The following is a 21316-nucleotide window of genomic DNA, read 5'->3' as shown; positions in this document are numbered from 1 at the left end:
ATTTTGGCCTGCTATTGTAAATCCTTTAATCTAAATCCTTTGCAGAGTCTGGAAAGGAGATTGAAGCAATCAAGAGGTTTCTACTTTTTTCTAGTACACCGCTCGGATAGGCTCTTATTTTTTGGAATATATTTTTTCTACCCTATTTTCTTTGTCCGAATATCGCGGTATCGTTTATCAAAGCAATACATTGGATATTGATTTGGGAGATTTCAACTTCTGTGCAGAGTTATATTGAGGTGGAACCGTCGACTCAGCGCGAAGCCATGTGGTATTGCAGATAATTTCTACTCCTAGTCTGAAATGGTTTTCGCAGATTGTGTTAATAAAGACACATGATTTGAACAAATTTTGTCTTCGAATGATATATGTAATTTGTTCTGAGGGTGAATATATGAAGGGTATTGTAGATATTTTTAGTTTCCTGTCCAACACGTGTGAGTGAGTGAGTGAGTGAGTAAGTTGGATTTAACGCCACCTTGAACAGTATTTCTGAATACGCTGTGTAAGCTTGATACTGTGGCTGAAGCACCCAACGCGAGAAAGATCACTCTGACCCCTCGGGGAAGGTATGTGATAAAAGATAAAGGGTCATAATCGTTAAACTTTGTATTCGAACCCACGGCGCGCAGATCATAGCTTGGCTCACTGACACAAAAGTCCATCAAGTGTTTAGTTACTTTTCAATGTCCTGCATTCAACTTCATTCTTACAAATGTGAATTAAAAAAGCCTATTAAAGATACCCTTTTGATCTAATTTAGCGTCAATGCGCCCATGACACGTACAACTAAAATTCACACAGTTTCTAGCCAGACACTATCTGTGAAAAGATCCGAGTAATAGTAATGAGTATCAAAGAGTCTTTTCAAACTTCAGCTTCAATTCTTCTTAGACCCGCACTGCAAAGAATTCTTTAAAAACCGATTTTCTATTGAAACTGCTACGCTTAATTGAAAGTTGAATATTTCCGCATACCGACCAACCACTCAAGCGTCATCAAAACCAATAACTGACCTAAATACGATAATTTGAAAACAAAATATTGCTGTCCAGAAAAGACCCAGTTCTAAAAAGTGGAAGTAAGTCTTCAAGCTAGGCGCGTGTTATTGAAGCGATAAATTCCATCTCGCAAGGTTGACTTGTGATGTTAGAAGCAATTTCCACAGAGACCCGGGGCTGCAGTAGTATCGCACAATGGTGCCACATGATTATGAGTGCTCACACTATGGAACGTGTCGACGGAATGACTATCACACCTATCATGCCATCTTATTTTAATTTTATTTTTAAATATTTCTTTGGATGTGTTTGAGAAAAAAACTTCTAATTTAAGATATCGCAGAAAGTGTTGAATCTTTTTATGCAGGTATATTAAAAAAATATAAATGTATATATTGTACAGGGTGTCTGGATTACATTTTGTTTCCTCGTCATTTCGTGTTCTTGTTAGAATTTAAAATGAAGCTATCACGATATTCATGTATCTAAAATGCTTTTCGTATATTTTAATAAGACAAAGAGACAAAGTACATTTATGCAAGCATATACATGTTGGACATTACAAGGCTATACATGCGTGGATGATAAAAATATTGTTTTACAATTCTGACAATGTGGTACATAAATTGTCTTTTTATTGACACGACATTGGCAGATATAAGCTCATGGATATTTTGAACTGCCAGGTACCATTAAAACCGCGAAGGTACTATTGAAATACACACATGTCGCGATGCCACGTCATTTCAGGGATGCCAATCTATAACATATAATTCAATAGCCAATAGCTCTAAGATGACATTTGTAAACGTTCCATAACGAACAAGCCAACGTGGTTTTGATCAGAACTTGAAAGATGGTATCCGTCAATTATCCTCATGTCACGCTGTTTTGAATAGCGTGTCTACTTTGGACATATATTGCCACGTTCAGGTAGGATATAGTTAGCAGGGTCAACTAACTTCGTAAATAGTCATATGAATGAAAAACACTTTGATCCAAAGTATTATGAACGCTCGCGAGACCGTTTGGTTCGTTCCTATTTGTAGGATCCCTGCGTTGATTCCGAGGGAGAACCTCCGAATTAATGCTTGGAACATTAGTCAACCAATGAAGATTAGGTGGATACATATATGGCCTGGGCCCCGTTCCACAAAGCTGTCTTAGCGCTGAGACGATCGTAGCTCCCATTCGTCAACAGTGGCCTACGATATTCGGAGAGATACGGTCGCCTTGTGGATCGCTGGTCCTTTGCCCTTGACGTTCTTTCATTGCAAATACGATAAAAAAAATAAAATATAGTTTGGCTGTTCCGGTCTCGATTATGTACAGTCCCGAGTTATATGGCTGTAGTATCAGTGTGGCATATTACAATATTCACCCACTCAAATTTAAAGGTGAAAATCATTGACACAAGCACGTTCTTTTTCAGGTCGCAAACATACGTCGTCATGGAATGCGCACGCAAACTGAAAATTACAGGATCTGAATATGTGTGGATTTTATCAATGGATTCAGTACCCAAAAACAGCAAAACTTGGGTTAATCCAACAAAACTGCCTTATGGATTGTTCGGTACGTGAGTATCTGGGTGGACTTTTGCAATGGTTAAAACACATTTGCGTCAGGTTTGCACCTTTACGAGGTAATGTTTATTTATGTGTCACATGTGCAGCCCTACAAAGTAAAATCAGTGTATTATAACAGACATATAAAACCTGCACATCCAGCTGAACTTGGCTTACAAGACACAATTACATTATATATACCTATATGAGAAAAGTATACACAACCACGAACATATATGAATTTAATTATGAATATTTGTTTTTCCTTTCAAACATATACTCTACAAAAAACACAAAAGTGTTCAAATCATAATTATCTGGCATTGCCGATTCTATACAAAATTAATACCAAAAAATAAGTCTTCATTTCCGCATGGATTGGGATTGTTTTGTGCGCAATAATGAGGCACTGCAGGAGTTTGGTGAAAAGATGGAACAATCGCGTGAGAGCCTGGTGCCGAAACACAACTACATGCCATGCACGTGCACCACCAATTGTTGCGCTATATAAACAGTGGGTTTTCATTTGCATGCCATCACAATCTAACAGCAAACGAACAGCGAAAATATGCCACGACTGACACAGTCGACTGACAAGCACAATTACAAGAGGATGGAACCGTTATCAGACAAAAGGAACAACACGTGACCTTCCCTGATCCGGTCGACCACGTATCACTACTAGACCTCGGGACAGTTTCATACGGCTACGTCACACACGTGAAAGAACTACCACGGCCACCTCCACGACTACGGCAATACCAGGATTGCGTAGGATATCAGCCCAGACAGTGAGGAACCTTTTACGCGCTGAAGGTCTTCGCCCGAGACGACCAGTTCGAGCAGTCACTTTGACGGACCTGCCTCAGCGGCTGCGACGTCAGTTTTGTCAAAGTCACAGCGTATGGCCACAACTGCGACGGAGACAAGTTTGGTTTAATGATGAGCGGAAGGGAGTCTTCGCGTTTACAAGCGTCGCGGGGAACGTTATGCCCTGAAACCACATACATGAAGTGGACAGTTCGGGATCTGACTGAAAACAAAAGTGCACAGGAGTATTGTTTTATTTCTTCAGTTTCTTAAGTCTATCGAAAGTATGGGTTTTAACTTAGCCTCGTTAACCTTACTATCGGATGATTTACAATTAAAATGCACGTATATATTTACGCCTAAAGTATTGAAGGCTTTATTGCCTTGCCGATAGTTCTGAAAGAATAAACACATAGTTGTGGGATGGATTCATCGTTATATCATGAAGGATGAGGAATGTTTCCGATTATGCAAAATAGACGCATGTACGTATTGTCTTGCGCTCTTGGTTATGAACATGGCGGGGTATAATGATGCAGATTTGATCGCCGGTTTGAAATACGATATTCAACAAAGCAATGATGGAACAATGTAAGAAAATATGGGCTAGATTTGTCAAGACCTACAACTCTTTTTGTATCGATATGGCGATTAACCTTGTGGACCAGGCGGTGTCATTATATGCCCTCTTAGGTACAATCGACACCCTGCTTGTAACAAATGTTATAACACTGTCTCAGTAAAGTACAGATTCTCGTACTTTTTGGGGTTAAGTCCCATGGAGTCTCCATGTTAAACTGCGATATGGTATCTCGGTGAGCTAGCACTATAAAACCGGCAATATTCTAGGCTAGTGCACACACACACACACCCGTGGGAGAGAGAGACACACATGCAGTGACACACACACAATCTCTCACTCTCTCTCTCACACACACACACACACACACACACACACACACACACACACACACACACACACACACACACACAAACACTCATGCATGCTCGACCCTATAAAAGTCCAATAATCTTGCACGAGACGTAAAACCCAATTTCACCTCACCTCAAGTTTACACGCTGTGAAACAACTAACATACTGTTTAAAGCTGCGTTAAATCATCCTCACCCACTCATACTATGATTAACAAGAACATGATCTCAGTTACGTTTGTGTTTGAGTAAATGTAATTTGAAATCCAGGTGTGTGGTACGACTACGGGAGGAGAGCCATGACGGAGGCCATTGACACGAGTGTAGAAATCTGGAAAAACGCACTCAAGATGATAGCACAGGATACGGAACGGGGTGGCAGCGTTAACCTTCAGACCCCTAACTTCACCTGCAGCAGCAACAACACGGGGTTCTGGACAGGTGGTGCACATATGTATGAGTGAGTACGTGGACTACCGACTACTTCGTTAATGAGGATGTGCTGAAGTAAATGACAAAGAAAAGTCAGCTTCGGTCATAACTTTCGCCCCGATTATGTTTCTAGGTTTATCAGCTATTGGTTTTCACCAAAGTGGCAAACGTCTGAGGCCTGCATCACTTCAGGATTTCATCCCACATTAAGATGACACGCCGTGATTTAACTGGACTACTGTTCCAAGCGGCCTTGAACCCAACCTGCTTACTCATTAACATTCAAAGGGGTTATCACTCAAAGGGATATCTTAACTAGTTTGTAATATTGGTAATGCACATATAAGAAAACATTATTCCTGCTCCCTGCTATAGCAGTTGGGTTTACTTGGTATAACCTATTATTCGTTATATCCGACTTCGTTAGATCCGGAGTTACCTGTACTTAAACTATGAGAAATTAACATGTTTTTGTGTGTATTTGACGAAATCAATAACACAAAAAATGTCCGAATGAATTCCCAAATTGACTTTTAGCCTGTATTGCCGTGTTTGATCAGGTCAACATTTGACTTGCCTTTGCATGTGTTTGTTACAGGGGCCACCGGTGGGGCGGGGTACGCTCACCTTTTCGCTAACACCTGGTATCATCACTATTTGATAGTGATTTATAAATACATGCTTATTATGTAGCAGGGATCGTACAATGAACTCAAGAGAGTGGAGATTTTTTATGAATATGGAACTGTGTTTTTGTCGCAGTTTATGTGATTAACGTCAACTAAACGACACCATTGTCATAACTACCAGTTGGGACTTATGTGTAGAAAACTCCAGTGATGCAAAAAATAGTACGATAAGAAAGCGTCGTTTTGGGATTAATCAGCGCTTGGTGATTACCCTTAAATCTAAAAATCATGGACTACATCCAGTAATATCGAACACATTTACATATTATATCCGTGAAGATCCGGGTTAGAATTAATCTCCAGCAACCCATGCTTATCGTCAGAGGCGACTAACGGGATCGGGTGGTAAGGCTCGGTGACCTGGTTGATGCGTGTCATCAAATCCCATTTGCGCAGGCCGAGGCTCATCATGTTAATCACTGGATTGTCTGGTCCATACTCGATTATTTACAGACAGCCGTAACTAGAATATTGCAGCGCGGCGTTAAAAACAAACAAACGAACAAAACATATTGTACGTTTTGGGTGTATATATGTGGTAAACCATATTTAGTTTTATTCCAGACTTATCAGCATGTACCCAAATATTGATTTGTGAAATACAAACTTCTGTTGCCTGCAATGGAAACCTTTGCAACGGTATTATTGCAAAATATTAACCAGACAATTTCCAAGCAGTGTTTTTGGATTTGTAACTTTAAAATTATATGCCCCCTGCGGTCACGGATAATTCTAAGTTTATAGTTCTGAGTTCCAGAACATAAAGTCGTTCTCTATCGATCGGACTTAGATAATGGGTTTCGGTTATCCAACTGATGTAGGTGTTTGACGTCAAACAATAAATGGTTTGCCGTTCTGAGCTTTTGAGAGACCAGCCATTTTATTTTCCGTGTTGGGATTAAGATTCTTTCGAAAATAATCAGCCAGCTTGGAGAAAATTGATAAAAGGTTTGCTTTGTTGCACAAAAAACTAAATTGTCTGAAACATGTGTCGAACAATAAAATATATTGCGCTACTTTACAATATTGCTAGATATCGAAACTTTGAAGATTAGACGTGTTGTCTATAGGGGAATCAAAAAGGAAGCATGTAGTTTCTGGCAGATGAATATTATCGATTATTTTAAAAGAATATTTAACTAAATTGCAAATGTATAAGGAAACGTCTAGACCCAATACGATGCAACGCACTAGGCAGTGTTACAGTAATTTGTAACGTGTTCTTTTGATTGATTATGACATAATATGACGAAATAACATTTTCGTAAATGCAAAGTGATAAAAAATCTCACAAGCCATCCAAATGTTTACGAGGCAGTTGCCGAAAATATTAATGGTCGCATTGATATGCCGACTAGTTTATTTACTCAGATAACTATCCCTATTTTCAACGGCAATAAACACAGCATTGAAAATGTGAAAGTGTTAATTTCGCCAGTAAATATTGATTAATCTGCGTCAAAGAATAACTACAGATTCTACAAGAACACTAATGAGAGATTAATATTTGCTTTCCGTAGAAAACTTCGAAGTGTCTCTATGATCAACAAGGGGGGCCAGGAAATCGACTTTAATGCAGCCGGACAGTTGATGCATCCCAAACTGAAGATCATCAATATACAACGAAACAGTCTTAAAGGCGGCAAAAACTGGACAGTGGTATGGTTTATAATTCCTGGTTAGCGAACATCAACTATCTCTTTAAGTCACCTATCGATGAGTGTGAGTAGACTATATGTATAATTTGATACTTGATTTATCATTTTGATATATATTTTACATTAAAATTTCAGCGGTAGTTATTATGCAAATATTTGTGTTTTGAAATGTAATGTGATAATAATGAACATTTTATGAAATGTTTCATACAAAATAAGTAACTGTAACAATGAAAACAAATGACTTAATGCAGCACAGGATAAAGGACCAATGGAGTGTTTATTGCTTGTTTTTCATCTTGATTTTTTATGTTATGTACTACTGATTACATATATCCATTATTAAGTCCTTGTATGGTATTTGATATCAACAGTTATACCAGTCAAATATATAATAGGGTTGTATGAAAGGAACGGGCCATGTTTCACAAATATATATTGCTACGACTCCCATCAATTGGAGGCGTTACAACTCGTAGAGTCACGCTGGCGCTGTGAAACGGGACCAAGATAGAAATTGTAACCTAAATGTCTATCATCTGTCCATGATTTCAGTGTGCTGATTGTAATACAACTGTAACTAACACCATATAAGAGATGTTACGTATTATTTAGCGACATTGTAGATATGAATATTAACAGATACACAATATATGTGGCACTTTCTTCCTACGTGTGCTCACATACCAGGAAGTGAAAAGTCACTCTGGAATGCCGGAAGATCAACGACAAATGGATGACGTCATATAACAATCAAATAAGAATCACAATAATTCCCTTTCACATATTTACCCAACTAGAAATAGAGGAGACATTGGTGAGACGTCTCTTTCATATTTAGATCTATGCATACAGATTCAGAATGACCAAAGATTTTCCACGAGACTGTATGACAAGTTCAACGTTCCAATAGTCGGCTTTCCCTCTATGTCGAGCACAATAGTCGGCTTTCCCTCTATGTCGAGCAATATTACAGCAGCTCCAGCCTTGTTGTCTACTTTTCAAAATTTTTGAGGCTCTACCGAGCACTCTCTTTCCTCGGAGATTTTAAAAAGCGTCATGCGAATCTTTCTCAAAAGCTGTTTGATTAAAGTTACAACATTTAAGGCCCCAGTAAAGCTTTCAATATGTATTATGATAGACATGTGGACAACATTTTCAAATCTGACGCATCGTTGACAAAAATGGTGCCCGATGCAGTCCCCTATTTTAACTTGTACCATATGTTCCCGTGTTAGTTTTCCGGTGAGCAACTGCCTTGCTTTAGCATGTGGTTGTGACGGGTGCCACCGATAAGACACCATTCGCTCACCTTTCCGCGAACACCTAGTATCATCGCTATTGTGATCCGTGAAAACGTGCTCATGATATTGTCTGAATCATATAATCGACTGTTGACAGAGATTTCTTATGAATATGAAATGGATTTTGTCGCTTTAAGAACGTATACTGTCCTGACATTCGAACAACCTTGGTAATTATTATATAATGAGAATTTAAAAAAAACTTAAATCATACTAACTATGAATTCAATTTTCAGGAAATACTACGCATCTTTAACACTTAGAGACCGAGGAAATCGTTATTCAGAAAGAAAAGTATTCACACGCCGTGATAAGGCCCAAAGATTTCATCTGAATCACGTGTCAACCAATTATATTGAGACACACATTTTTACAGTTTTTTTTACAGTTTACAGTATTGAGTAAATGCCTTAGGCTTACTGCAATGACAGCATACTCATGGTTTTCAATGGCCATATCTTGTGCTGTATAGTTATGATAACTGAAATAATTAACACATTTTGGAATACTCATGTAAATGGAAACTACAAACCACTCTAAGTGATAATACCATAGGAAATTAATTTTTTTAAGATAACGAAATGCCCGCAATTCTCAGTTAGACATCGTTAACAGCATATGTGGATTTTTTTAATTCAAGAAAATTATGAATTCAGCTGTTATAATCATCTCTGAAAAAAAACAAAATCCGAAAATCCAAACAAAACACAAAGATACAGATATTGTATTTTCGTAATCGTTTCCCACAGCCATAATGACTCCAAACCAGCCCCAAAAGTTCCTTATCCTTTTTTTGCAAGATGACTCAAAGCAATGAAGCTCTAGAGAATAGGAAAAAAACCACAATACAGCTTTTTATTAACAAACCACCAGCCAATTGAAATTGCAACGCAACATTTCTCAGAAAATGAAATAAGAAATAATGTTTACGACGCCTTAAGAATTTATTCCTTATTGTCAAAGGTTCTTTTTTATCCTATGATTCCAGGTCGGTCAATGGACACGAGAAGGCTTATCCATGCGTCGTATCACGTGGCCCGGGGAGGCTCTTGGTCCACCAAAGGGAAAACCAAAACGTCGTTTTCTCAGAATAGCAACGTTAAGAGAGAACCCGTATGTTATCTACCAAGAAATGCCACAAGGGGGCGTGTGTGGGCCTCATACCGTCGCCTGTGAGGTATACCCTCGGGACAAGGAAACATTCAAACGGTGAATATTTTCATGAATGAATAATGCATGTGGTCTCAAAACACTCCAGGGAGTTTTCAGACCTTGTTCACACTAACTTTGAAACCAATTACACTTTAGGGGTGAAGGAATCAGGCATTGATGGTCACTTCACATGGCCATTTCTGACCACATTGCCATCATATCTACATAAATGAGGCTACAATGTGGGACCAGTTGAGATTATCATAGGCCATTAACGAACCTAAAGAATCACGAATGTCCAACACTAATACTTTAAGGAAACAAACACCAATCTGTGGTATGTTTGTCCCCAATTGTCCCCAATTTAGGTTATTATTATTATGTGTAGAGTAAAATTAAAAAATGAAGCAAAGAGGGTTTGGGTGATCCTGGCACTGTCAGGCTGGTTAGGCTCATTATCAGTTCAGGGCCCATTGCCCCATCTACACGCAGCCCAGACAGCGAATGGGACTTCTCCCAGGAAGCGCTGCCTAGTCAAACCCACCCATAACTTTTCGGAGAATGTGAAGACTCCCCAACGCTGCAACCTTCTGCATTACTCAGATGCCATGTTTTTCCTAAATCTTCTCAATCACATTGGTGTCAAAAGGAACAGAAAATTCATAATATAATTGATTTCATTGGATTTATCAAAAAGGACAAGATCAGGTTCGTTGGCCTCGATACGTCTGTGGTTGTATACGGGCCTATTCCAAAGAATTTTGTATTGATCATTTTCCATGACGTCCCCTACATATTCGTACCATAGATGGACCTCTGTGTCAAAACCACAAGCGTGGCGAAGACGGTAATAAAATGATCGAGCCGCTCCATCATGTCGCTTAAGGTACTGTGTATGTGCCAGAGCTGTGCATCCACTGATAATGTGTTGGACAGTCTCATTAAATTCATGACATAATCTACATTTCATATTTACATTTTGATGTTTAATCACACACTGACATTATTAGGTCCGAAGTTTAAGTTGTCACACCGGACAATATCAGAATAAAGTAGATTAGCGAACTGGTTCCAGTGTGGTATTTGTATCGATCTGAATATAAGACGAATATTTTCTCTGGTATCATTGACTCGATTGTATATTATCTATTCTGTAGTTTACTGATACTCGATGGAGTTTATTTCGTTTCAAAACCGCTAAAATGTAATTCGCGAATTTATACACATTAAACATTTGGAATTCAATTCCAATTAGTGACCCAGTCATACGCGATACCATAAACCATGTTTGATGATGTGTTTACGACAATATGTTTTTGTCTGCTAAACCATAATGTTATTACTTTCACTGATAATGTAATAAAGGTACAGCAATAAACGTAGATTTAAGCCCATAAACATAAATTCATTTATTCATTTGTTGATTATTTTATTTATAAATTACTTTATGTTTCATGCTCATACACGTAATTTCGTTATGCAATGAACAGAAAGCGGATCATGTTGCATACATGGTCGACTTAACATTCGCTTGCACTGTAATTTTAGATTTAATGTTGCTTTGAAAAGCCCTGCCGTTTCCGAATGATAGTGTTCAGAGATACCGATTCTGAATAAAAGAAGTATTGTAAATGGACCGTCGCGATATATCATTAGTCCTTTTTGTAGTTATTTGGAGAGGAGCCAATTCAGGATGTTATTTAATTATCCAGGATGCTACAATATCGTAGCAGTATAATCATAAGTTAACGTCTTGTGTATGGAATTCCAATTATTTTATCATTGATTTTTCATTTTGAGATATGACTCCTTTTGACAGTCAATTAACACATTAAAGGTTGTCGCAGCATTAACGTAATACACACAACAAAATCAAAAGAATGTTGGTTGACAAGGTTTTCTTGGAGCCAATAAACGTGGCCTTTCTTCCAGAAAACAATTTGGCATATTATCTGTGCAGTCGTGCATAGTGGAACAGTTCCTAGTTTATTGCGGCAAGTGTTAGATGCTGACTTATCTGGACAGATAGTGTATTAACTACAAGTGGTGTGAATCAGTGCCTTATTACCATGATGGAACGAGTAATCGTTGTCCCAGAGTGTGATATTGGCACGATGCACTCAAACATCTAAATGAACCTCCTTACACAGCAGCTTGGAGAGATATGTCACTCATAATCTCACTCGCGGTAAACCATGTTTGTATAATTACCATCCGAATCGACATATATCGTAATATCGTAATGACAACTGGAGATTTCAGCCTGACAATCCCTTACTGCTGGCACCAAAGGCCATATTGCAAGACCCACGCGGCACCGACTCGAAGGCCACGTTCGTCTGTTATTACCGCAAGGCAAGGCGGTGCACTATCTTTACTTTGCCATGCTCACTAAAATGCTATCATTGTGAATTAGATTTCGTTTTACCAGTCCTTTTCTTCAATAATCGATTTTGTGTTACATACATTTACAAATTAAGCTTTGTTTAGGGGATTTGTGTTGAACATTTTGTGAATGATAAACTACGGTCTAATTGATGGGTCAGAATAACGTGTTTCGGTTTGCGTGTTAACATGTCAATATGCTTTTGCAGACTGAGTAACGAGACGGATACGAAGTGCTGTACTGGATTAAGCATAGACCTTCTGTTCGAACTCAGCGCAGAGCTTGAATTTGACTATGAGCTGTTTGAAGTTTATGACGGACAGTGGGGAGCTGAGGTAGGCTGTTATAAATTATATAGAATAGTTAATCTTAAATCTCAAGGACGTCGTGGTTATGATGTACAAAGTAAAGCATTGTATATGATTTAGTGCAACACTTTTCCTCACGGAGAATCCACTGGATATACAACTCTGTGTGGGGAAGTGTTCAAGCTGTTCGTTCGATCTTCACAGGAAATTGGTTTACATTCCAAATTGGTTGATACCATGGAAATCAATCACATTTAAATCAAGGACCAAGCCTTTTTTTCAAGACATCTCACTGAATTGAAATTACAATTACATTTCTCAGAATGTTTTCTCATTTAAATGGATTATATTAATGTCCACCTTAGAGTTATTAATTGTTGTCTTTTGAACTTATGTTTTCTTATAAAGAAACACAGACATTGTTTTGTTTTATATAAAATGGATAAAAGGTTGTGGCCTTTCGATACTATGGTCATAAAAATCATTTTTTCATCGAAGTTGTTTTCTAAAACGACCACATAACAGGCAGAAAACGTGTTAGCAAACATGGCGACATAAATAAGCAAGAAAGATAACTCTGTTCAAATCCGGATATTCAGAAAAATACCATTGTGGGTAAGAAAGATATGACTCGCTCAAAGAAAACATCCGTTTAGCCCTTTCGTGTGTTAGAGACCTCGTTGAGATAAGGAACATATGTTTCAACTTTCATGACCTGTTAAGTTATGAGCAAATTTATTCAAAGAAATGAAACAACAAATTAATTCCGTGTTACTCCTATTTAATCGTTCTCCGCTCGCTTAAGAGGAAACGCTCTGTAATTTTCCGTATCCTGGACGAACGCCACATTGATTACTACTGATACACAGACCCGACTGCAACCACACACTTACCTCGTCTAGACACTCCCATCTGCAAAGAAAATAGATCATGTACAGTACAAATCAACACCCTTGTTTGTGTCAAAGCATTTCCCAGAAGATATTATCATAAAAGGTGCAAACGAAAACCACAATAATCAAGTAATGAAAATGTATGGTGCAAAATCCTCACAATCGCCGTATCGCTGATAACATATTTGATCTCGGTGAAACATTTCCGCGCTACAGACCAAGATCAAACGAGAGAATCTCGGCTTCAACAGACTGGCATGACCAATTCAATATAGTTCACAGCCAGAAGTCCCTAGGGCCCTGCAAACCCCCGCTCTGATACAGGTTACTGGATGTTGAAACTTCACGTCGCTTTAAGACCTGTGTCGGGAATATTAAACCCGACCAACACATTAACTTCCCGTGGCTGAAATGCGCTGTTTGTCGTGCTTCACTAAAACTTTGGCAGAATAAAGGATTTCAAGTAGGCACGTCAGTGTATCTTTATTATCCGTTCACATCATTCCAAATGTTCATCAGTGTTCTGTTTGAACATCCTCTATCCTAATAGATGTATGAGACGTTGCTGTCATCTTCAATACTTGACAAAAGCTACTGCTTTTCGGTGTGAAAGTGGTTCTTTTCAAAAGCATTATTAGTCACGTCTTTATTGGGACGGACGCTCTCCCTACGCATCGATTTCCGTAAGAGTCATCAAATCCAAGTGGTAGAGCCTCTGTCCGGAGAGCGAAAGGTCGGGGGTTCGATCCTCGGCCGCGTCATACCAAAAGACGTTAAAAGATGGTACTGCCTTGCTTATGGCATTAAGGGGGCTAAAACAAGGGGGCTGGTCGGAGTATATTGTGTATGAGTGGGTATTTAAGTTAAACTTCGGCATGGCATCTCGGTGGGCTGGCCTTATAAGAACGGCATTTGTCCGGACTTGAACAAGCAGACACCATTCAAGCTATGTATATACTTCCAAAATTAATTAATTCATTGGCAAAAGAATTTTTAAATTGAACCCAGATTTTTTAGACAAAACCTCATTCCAAACTCACTTTTATACCCAATTTGCCCAGTGACCTCAACTTCAATGCTTTAGTTATCATCGAGGAAATGTGGACACATGTACATGTATATGAACGATTAATTCATGCAGTAGTCAATGGTATGATTAAATTGGTGGTAGGTCTTTGAGACGACCCCTCATACCTAACTCACTTTCAAATTTGCCCTGTGACCCTATGTCCAATGCCTTAGTTACCATCCACGAAAATGTGTAGCCATGTACATGCACAGTTATTTCATGCAGTTGTCACAGAAGTTCAGAAATTGATCCGAGATATTTGAGACGACCCCTCATTCCTAACTCATTTTCATACCAATTTACTCCATGACCGCAACAATAATGTCCCAGTTTCTGTGAATACAGCTGAAAATATCCGCGAACATATAGTGCAAATGCTTAAGACAAGGATAATTAAATGCAATATTGTTTCTGGGTCAATGCAGAATACATTTCTCAAGAAGTGGGGCATACACCACTGTGTGTTGATCATCGACGGCAGGTCAACATTCGGAATAATAAATGAATATATTAAATGTTGTTGCGTTGAATACATGGTACTTATTTAATGGAATTCCGTATCAACTGCTTGCATGCTGCACCTCTCTTTATCAACAGTATTACTGGGCAGGTCGATGTTACACTGTCAGGCTTTGGGGACAAATACCCATGTCAAATATGCTGTTTTCTTATCATCATAGGATAATTCGGTTTGAATATGTTTTAATCAGTGATGAATGGATTGAGAAAATATTATCATAACTAAGAAAGCCTCCCAGAAATTATATCCATCAAAATGGTTGCTTTTCAAAATATGACCACTGCAGTAGAGATTATTAGATTTTATTCGTTAATGAACGAGTTCAGAACAAATTCTGAAGAAAGAGGTCCCAAAATTATTCAGATCCATGAATTATTTTTCGCTGAATGACCTGTGATTGTATATTAGTGTCTAAATAATATTATGTTTAATGCAGTGATGAATAGCCCACATTCCGGTCCGCGTGATTTCACGCGCTTCTAACTGTAAATTGCTAATCACGTGATAGATGACACGCTATCTGGCTTGAGACATCGCATCTCCACCGCTTGACTCCCATTCTCTGTCAGTGACCAGTAGGGATGAAGAATTCCTATAATTAACGAGATGTCACAGTGATATACAGACCTGTGGGTACGTACACATATCTAGGTCACTCGACTTTCACTTTCGCAGTAGCCATTTTGCCCTTCAACGTGTCCCCCTTCCTCTCCAAACAGGTCCAGAATGACTTAACAGTATTTCTGATGTATAACTGAACTAAAGAATGAAATCAATTAATCGAATTGTTTTTCTAGATGCATTGGAATTTCTAACACCTTTAACCTGATACATCATTTACGAAGATAAAACTGTTTCATTTTAGAATCGTTGACGATAATATGGTTAATATGACATTCCGCTTGTCTCGAAGAACGGATAACTTCATCTTTTGTCGCATCACCAATATTCGAGACACTTCCAGATGCGTTTCCTTTCGCGGTGAGGTGAAATGGCATGTAATATCGCGTTTAAGATTATTTAACTCGTATAACGACGTGCATATAGGCGCGCGCGTGTATCTGTGTGTACGTGCTTGCGTGTGATTGTGTGTGATTGTGTGTGATTGTGTGTGTGTGTGTGTGTGTGTGTGTCTGTGTGTGTGTCTGTGTGTGTGTCTGTGTGTGGCTGCTTGTACTTGTCCAGGCGTATGCAGCGGACCAGTCCTTGTTTTATCCCCTAATGCCGATCGCCAGGCAGGGTAACAACACGTACCATCTTTCAAATTTTTTTTGGTAAGACGCGACCCGACAAGGGGATCGAAACACCGGGGGGCACGGGTGGCCCAGTCGTCTAAGGCGCCGCGATTCGCTGTGCAGAGTTGCGTCCCTTCGGCACGCCAGAAACCTATGATTATGGGTTTGAATCTCGGTTCGCCGCGATTATGTTTCTAGGTTTGTCAGCACCATACCCGTGCTCGTGGGTTTCACCTAAGAGGTAAACGTCTGAGACCTGCATCACTTCGGGCTTTCCTCCCACATTTAGCTGACACGCCGTGATATAACCGGAATACTGTTAAAAGCGGCGTTAAACCCAACTCACTCCTTCACTCACTCGAAACACCGGCCTTCCGGTGCAGACACATAATCGTGCAGACACTTTATCCACTACATCGGGGCGGTCGGGAAGCCTAGTGGTTAAAGCGTTCGATCGTCACTCCGAAGACCCGGGTTCGATTCCCGAGATGGGTACAATATGTGAAGCCCATTTCTGGCGTCCCCCGCCGTGATATTGCTGGAATATTGCTAAAAACGGCGTAAAACCATACTCACTCACTATCCACTACACCACTGAGGAGATCTTCTCCACGGGTTGTTGAGTGCGTGTGGGCGTGTCTGTGTGTGTATGTGTTGGGGAGATGTTAATTACACAAGATCTGTTCGTAATCCATAACTATATCTTTATTAAGCTTCTTTGCGACGTGAATCAGTTGAATCACCACTGACGTTATCTAGGGTCATGCTCACACATTCAAATATAACTTCCGCTAATATGTTCGCACCCCTTAACCTAGGATCTGTATGATACTTGTTTGGTGATAATGGCAGTTAAGGCTCCATTCTACCAAATATTGATTTAAGTGCACTAACGCCAACGGTACTCCTATTCTAACGTTAGACACGTTTCGATTCAATGCCAAGCCAAGCCAGTATCATCTTCTGTTCATGTGACGGCACAGCCGCCTGTGGGCTCAATGATTAAAGCGCTGTCTGGAACAGTTCAACAGAAATGCCGCGCATATGTCGGGGTTTAAACGTGTGTGGAATAAATATTTTGGTATATCAAAGTACAAAAATGAAAAACAAACTATCCCAGCAGATTCAGTCTGATGTAGGATTACCAAGGGTGAACACACGGAGTATCAGAGGTCGCCGGATAAACGCCCGGCAAATTCTTTTGAATATTAATTATATGGTTCGACGTTCAATTTAGATCTTTTGTCAAGATATTTTCAGCTGCCTACCACCCTGGATCATGGACCTACGACCGAAACGCATTTATATAGTTTTACTTGAACATTCGCTTTCAACAGTCGTGCCGCTGCAAATAGTGTGTGAAAAAGGACACCCGTGGATCATGGACCTGCGACCGAAACGCATTTATATACTTGAATATTCGCTTACAACAGTCGTGCCGCTGCAAATAGTGTGTGAAAAAGGACACCCGTGGATCAGGGGCCTGCGACCGAAACGCATTTATATACTTTAACATTCGCTTACAACAGTCATACCGCTGCAAATAGTGTGTGAAAAAGGACACCCGTGGATCATAATCTCCGAGCACCTAAAATCTCCCCTGTTAAACATAAAACGTAAATACCAGAGAATAACCAGTCTCGATTAAATGGAGGCAACCGATTCCTTTGAGCGTATATAAATACAAAATATCAGTGAAAAGCGTTTGAAAGGATCCCTGAAAGTAATGAAATTATTAAATTTATTATCCAGTGATCTCTTTGTCGTCTGTATTTGTTCTCTGTGAGTTGTCTCGACGCATTGCACGTGGAATGAGTTCGCTGTGGCTGTGGCGTCGAGGTCCATCGCTAGTTCATCTTTACAATGTATGGTTCAGGGCTCTTTGCAATTTCGTGGAACGTTTATTTTATCAATCGCTTGTAGCTTTCAAGCCCTGATTAAGGATATATATGTTGATTTGGTTCTTTGTTTTTTTTCATAACAGGATTACTTTAACACGAACATCGTTAAAGGTGACAGAAGCTTAAATAAGATTACAGTGCAAGTCCACTGAGATGCCACGGTTGTTACATGAATGCCTCACTCAAAGTGACTCCGAGCCGACCAGTTCTTGTTTTATCCCCTCAAAGCCGAGAGACAGGCAGAGGCAAGTGTCATCTTGTAACGTCTTAACTCCCAGATCTTCTACTCCCCGTGCCTACACTCTATCCCCTAGCCACTGACACGGTCTACCGTGGTCACTTGGTAGAGCGTCCGCCCGGAGAGCCGAAGGTCCGGGGTTCGATCCCCGGCCGCGTCATACCAAAAGACGTTAAAAGATGGTACTTGTTGTTACCCTGTCTGGCGCTCGACATTAAGGGGCTAAAACAAGGACTGGTCGGCTCGGAGTCAGTATACTGTGTCTGAGTGGGGTATTCATGTTAAACTGCGGCATGGTATCTCAGTGAGCTAGCACTATAAATCGGCATCAGTCCGGACTAGTACAAGCAGCCACAGACACACACGTGCATGCACGTCGCTATGTAAGTGCAATAATCTTTGACGCGACGTTAAACCCAATTTCACCTCACCTCACCTGACACGGTCTGATAATTTAGGACTGTCCGAGATAAAAGATACTTATACATCAGGGGTTTCAGGCTCTAAGTTTTTAATTCACGTTTCAAGATTCAAATTATTGACACTATAAACTAATGTTGTCCATATTTCGTCGGTAAACCTGTCACTGATAATGCAAAAAAAAAACCACGAAAAGGTTGCAGTTATTCAGATCTTGCTGTTCGGATTGATTGTGTTCAAGCCAGGCATTGTACAACCTTCTCAACTTTTGCTGTTTTGAGTGAAATAAAAGTCTCCATTTAAATTGCAGCGTTTTTGTTGACAGTTTTACTTAAAAGTTTTAAATTAGGTAAGGTTTTGATGGGAAGTCCCTGAGCAGCGACGCTATAACACATATAGGCTTCGAGGGTGATGGATTGGTGGTTCGGGAAGGTAGCGGGTATCGCCATCATTTATCTCGTGAACATAAAAAGCGCCGTTTAATCTGTGACACAGTCTCAACTTGAAGGCAGAGTTTATTTTACAGAGCTCAAGGAGTTCTAAATGGTGCAGTTACTACTTGAATGTACTTCACTCGGTGAGAGAAACATGATATTTCACTCGACACATGAAATATCCTATTTATTATATATTTTTGGTGTAGTTGTCTGCAGGAAGATTAAATTATTTCATTACAAATGTAAAACCTTCAATTCTCCCTACATAACACATATGGACGGTTTTCCACCCCCTGTAAGTACGACTAAAAATGTAGTTCCGTCTTTGCTAAATCTTAAAAAATATAAACAAAAGTAACCAAAAATATTTGATGTCACTAAAATTCTTTAGTATATATTTGGATATGATTATATACAAAATCAACTTCATCAAAAAATAAATTTCAAATCAATGAGACGGTTGTTCGAAGCGAAAGAATACACGCAATTCAAGTAACAAAATGGCGCTTTGCGAAACGTAAAGTATCGACTGACAAATCAGAAGAGAAATTCACAGTTTAATACAAATCATTTTCAACAAAATAACAAACGGTAAGAATCGGTATTAACTACATAAATGACCATCTGTCATTATATGACTTGTCAACGTTGAACTGACGTTAATCAACAGTTTGTGTACGAGCTGTCTTGTGTAGGCCAACATAGTTCCGTCAACGTGTTATGTTCACTGCAGTGAAATATCAGGTGTTATGTTCACTGCAGTGAAATATCAAGTGTTATGTTCACTGCAATGAAAATATCACTTTTCTCAACTTCAGAAAACTCAGTCTTTCACACTGAAGTATATAATAATAAAAAATATCACTGTTCGGGGTACATGTTTTACATCAGACTGTCTGTTTTATTTGCAGAAGTCTGTCTTCCCTGTCTTTCGAAATCATGATTTTTTGCTATAATAGATCAGAGTGAGTGGCGAATGTTGAGTCAATAGTCAAATTGTCAATTGGCGGCTTGTAAATACCCGAGTCACGACTAACGATTAACGCGGAGTAGAATGACAGGCAGTCAGACAGTTACAGAGCTTGACCACCCGATCGAGGTTTAGACGACTAGATACCAAAAGGGGATTTATAGAAAGTTATTGAATATAGCATATTAGACCCGATTGTGATCCTAGTTCTGCTACAGGGTGCAGGGTAGCATAGTGGTAAAAGCGTTCGCTTGTTATGACGAAGTCTGACAATGGTACCCAATAAAAATATGTTTTGTCTGTCGGTGAGTTCTTTGCGTTCCTAAACTATAAAATACTGTTTTGAATGAGCATGATGTTCTGTTCATGTGTAAACCACGTGCTGACGCACTGCACTTTGGGAATGTGCATACATCATACGTACAATGATATATACACACATGTATGTGCAAGCGTTTATCCCATCCCGACACAGACCTGTCACATGAATTGTTGTTATACAGGGGCTACAAAGTGATACCCAGTACTATGATATTGGGCTCCTATTCGGCATAGATACTTACAATAGTGTACCCCAGGCACTATAGTCCGTTTGCTGCAAAATCGTACCGATGAAATGCAATTTTGATATTAATCCGAAAACAACAATTCGTTTTAAATGGCATGTTAATTTGTTCATACCAATTCGTCACCATAATTTCAGGCATTGTCATGAAGTAGAGAAAATATTATTTTACATGTAATTGCTGGTGTTTCAATGCATGTTGTTACAAGGGGGCCTGTGCAATAAACATAACAGCTGACGGTAAAGTGAAATTTGATGATAAACAAAGCAGATGGTAATAAAACCGATCGCCAAAACGTATCACGGCAACGGCCATGGTAACCGGATGCACGTGAGTTCCGTGCAAATTGAAATGCACATGCGTTCGCTCATTTCTTGCCTTGTAAAGATCCACCTAGATCGGATAACATTCATTCGTTATTGAATTGCTACCACATTCCAAGATTGACAAGAAATCAGCGACGATTGCAAGCTGGACAAATGCAAACCGCCCAATACATTTCAAGTCCACGTAAAGACCATATACAGGCGCCAGCAACGGTACCAGACCACCAACACTACAGATGACCGACCACGTAGTTCAAGACCGAGGGTCACCACCCGACATCAGGATCGTCAGATTGTGCGTCAGATCTTCAGGATCGCTTTGTTACTATTGCGGAAACTGCTCGACAGACCATGGGGACACACCAGCGACACATTTGTGCTGACACCCTTCGTCGACGATTGACGAGCAGACACCTCCACTGTCACAGGCCCCACCAGCAGTTGAGAAGAGTCCTCTTCTCAGACGAGAGCTGTTACTGTATCTCAATAGTAGAGATGGC

At 39.6% G+C, this 21316-nt stretch overlaps 1 protein-coding gene across 2 annotated transcripts in view; it reads left to right on the top strand.

Annotated features, from left to right (window-relative positions):
* LOC124146374 (glutamate receptor ionotropic, NMDA 2B-like) overlaps positions 1–21316 on the top strand; it is a 103796-nt gene that overhangs the window by 63836 nt on the left and 18644 nt on the right. For both annotated transcript variants that reach the window (XM_046516639.2, XM_046516640.2), the window contains exons 5-9: positions 2434–2576; positions 4583–4772; positions 6954–7092; positions 9384–9604; positions 12142–12268. In XM_046516639.2, coding sequence (XP_046372595.2) covers positions 2434–2576; positions 4583–4772; positions 6954–7092; positions 9384–9604; positions 12142–12268 — 820 coding nt within the window. The remainder of the gene's footprint in view (positions 1–2433; positions 2577–4582; positions 4773–6953; positions 7093–9383; positions 9605–12141; positions 12269–21316) is intronic.

This window comes from Haliotis rufescens, unplaced genomic scaffold (genome assembly GCF_023055435.1).
Source record: "Haliotis rufescens isolate VD_foot unplaced genomic scaffold, xgHalRufe1.0.p SCAF_11, whole genome shotgun sequence".
Lineage (NCBI taxonomy): Eukaryota > Metazoa > Mollusca > Gastropoda > Lepetellida > Haliotidae > Haliotis > Haliotis rufescens.
The sequence above is the reverse complement of the archived record's forward strand: the minus strand, read 5'-3'. Positions and strand labels throughout refer to the sequence as shown.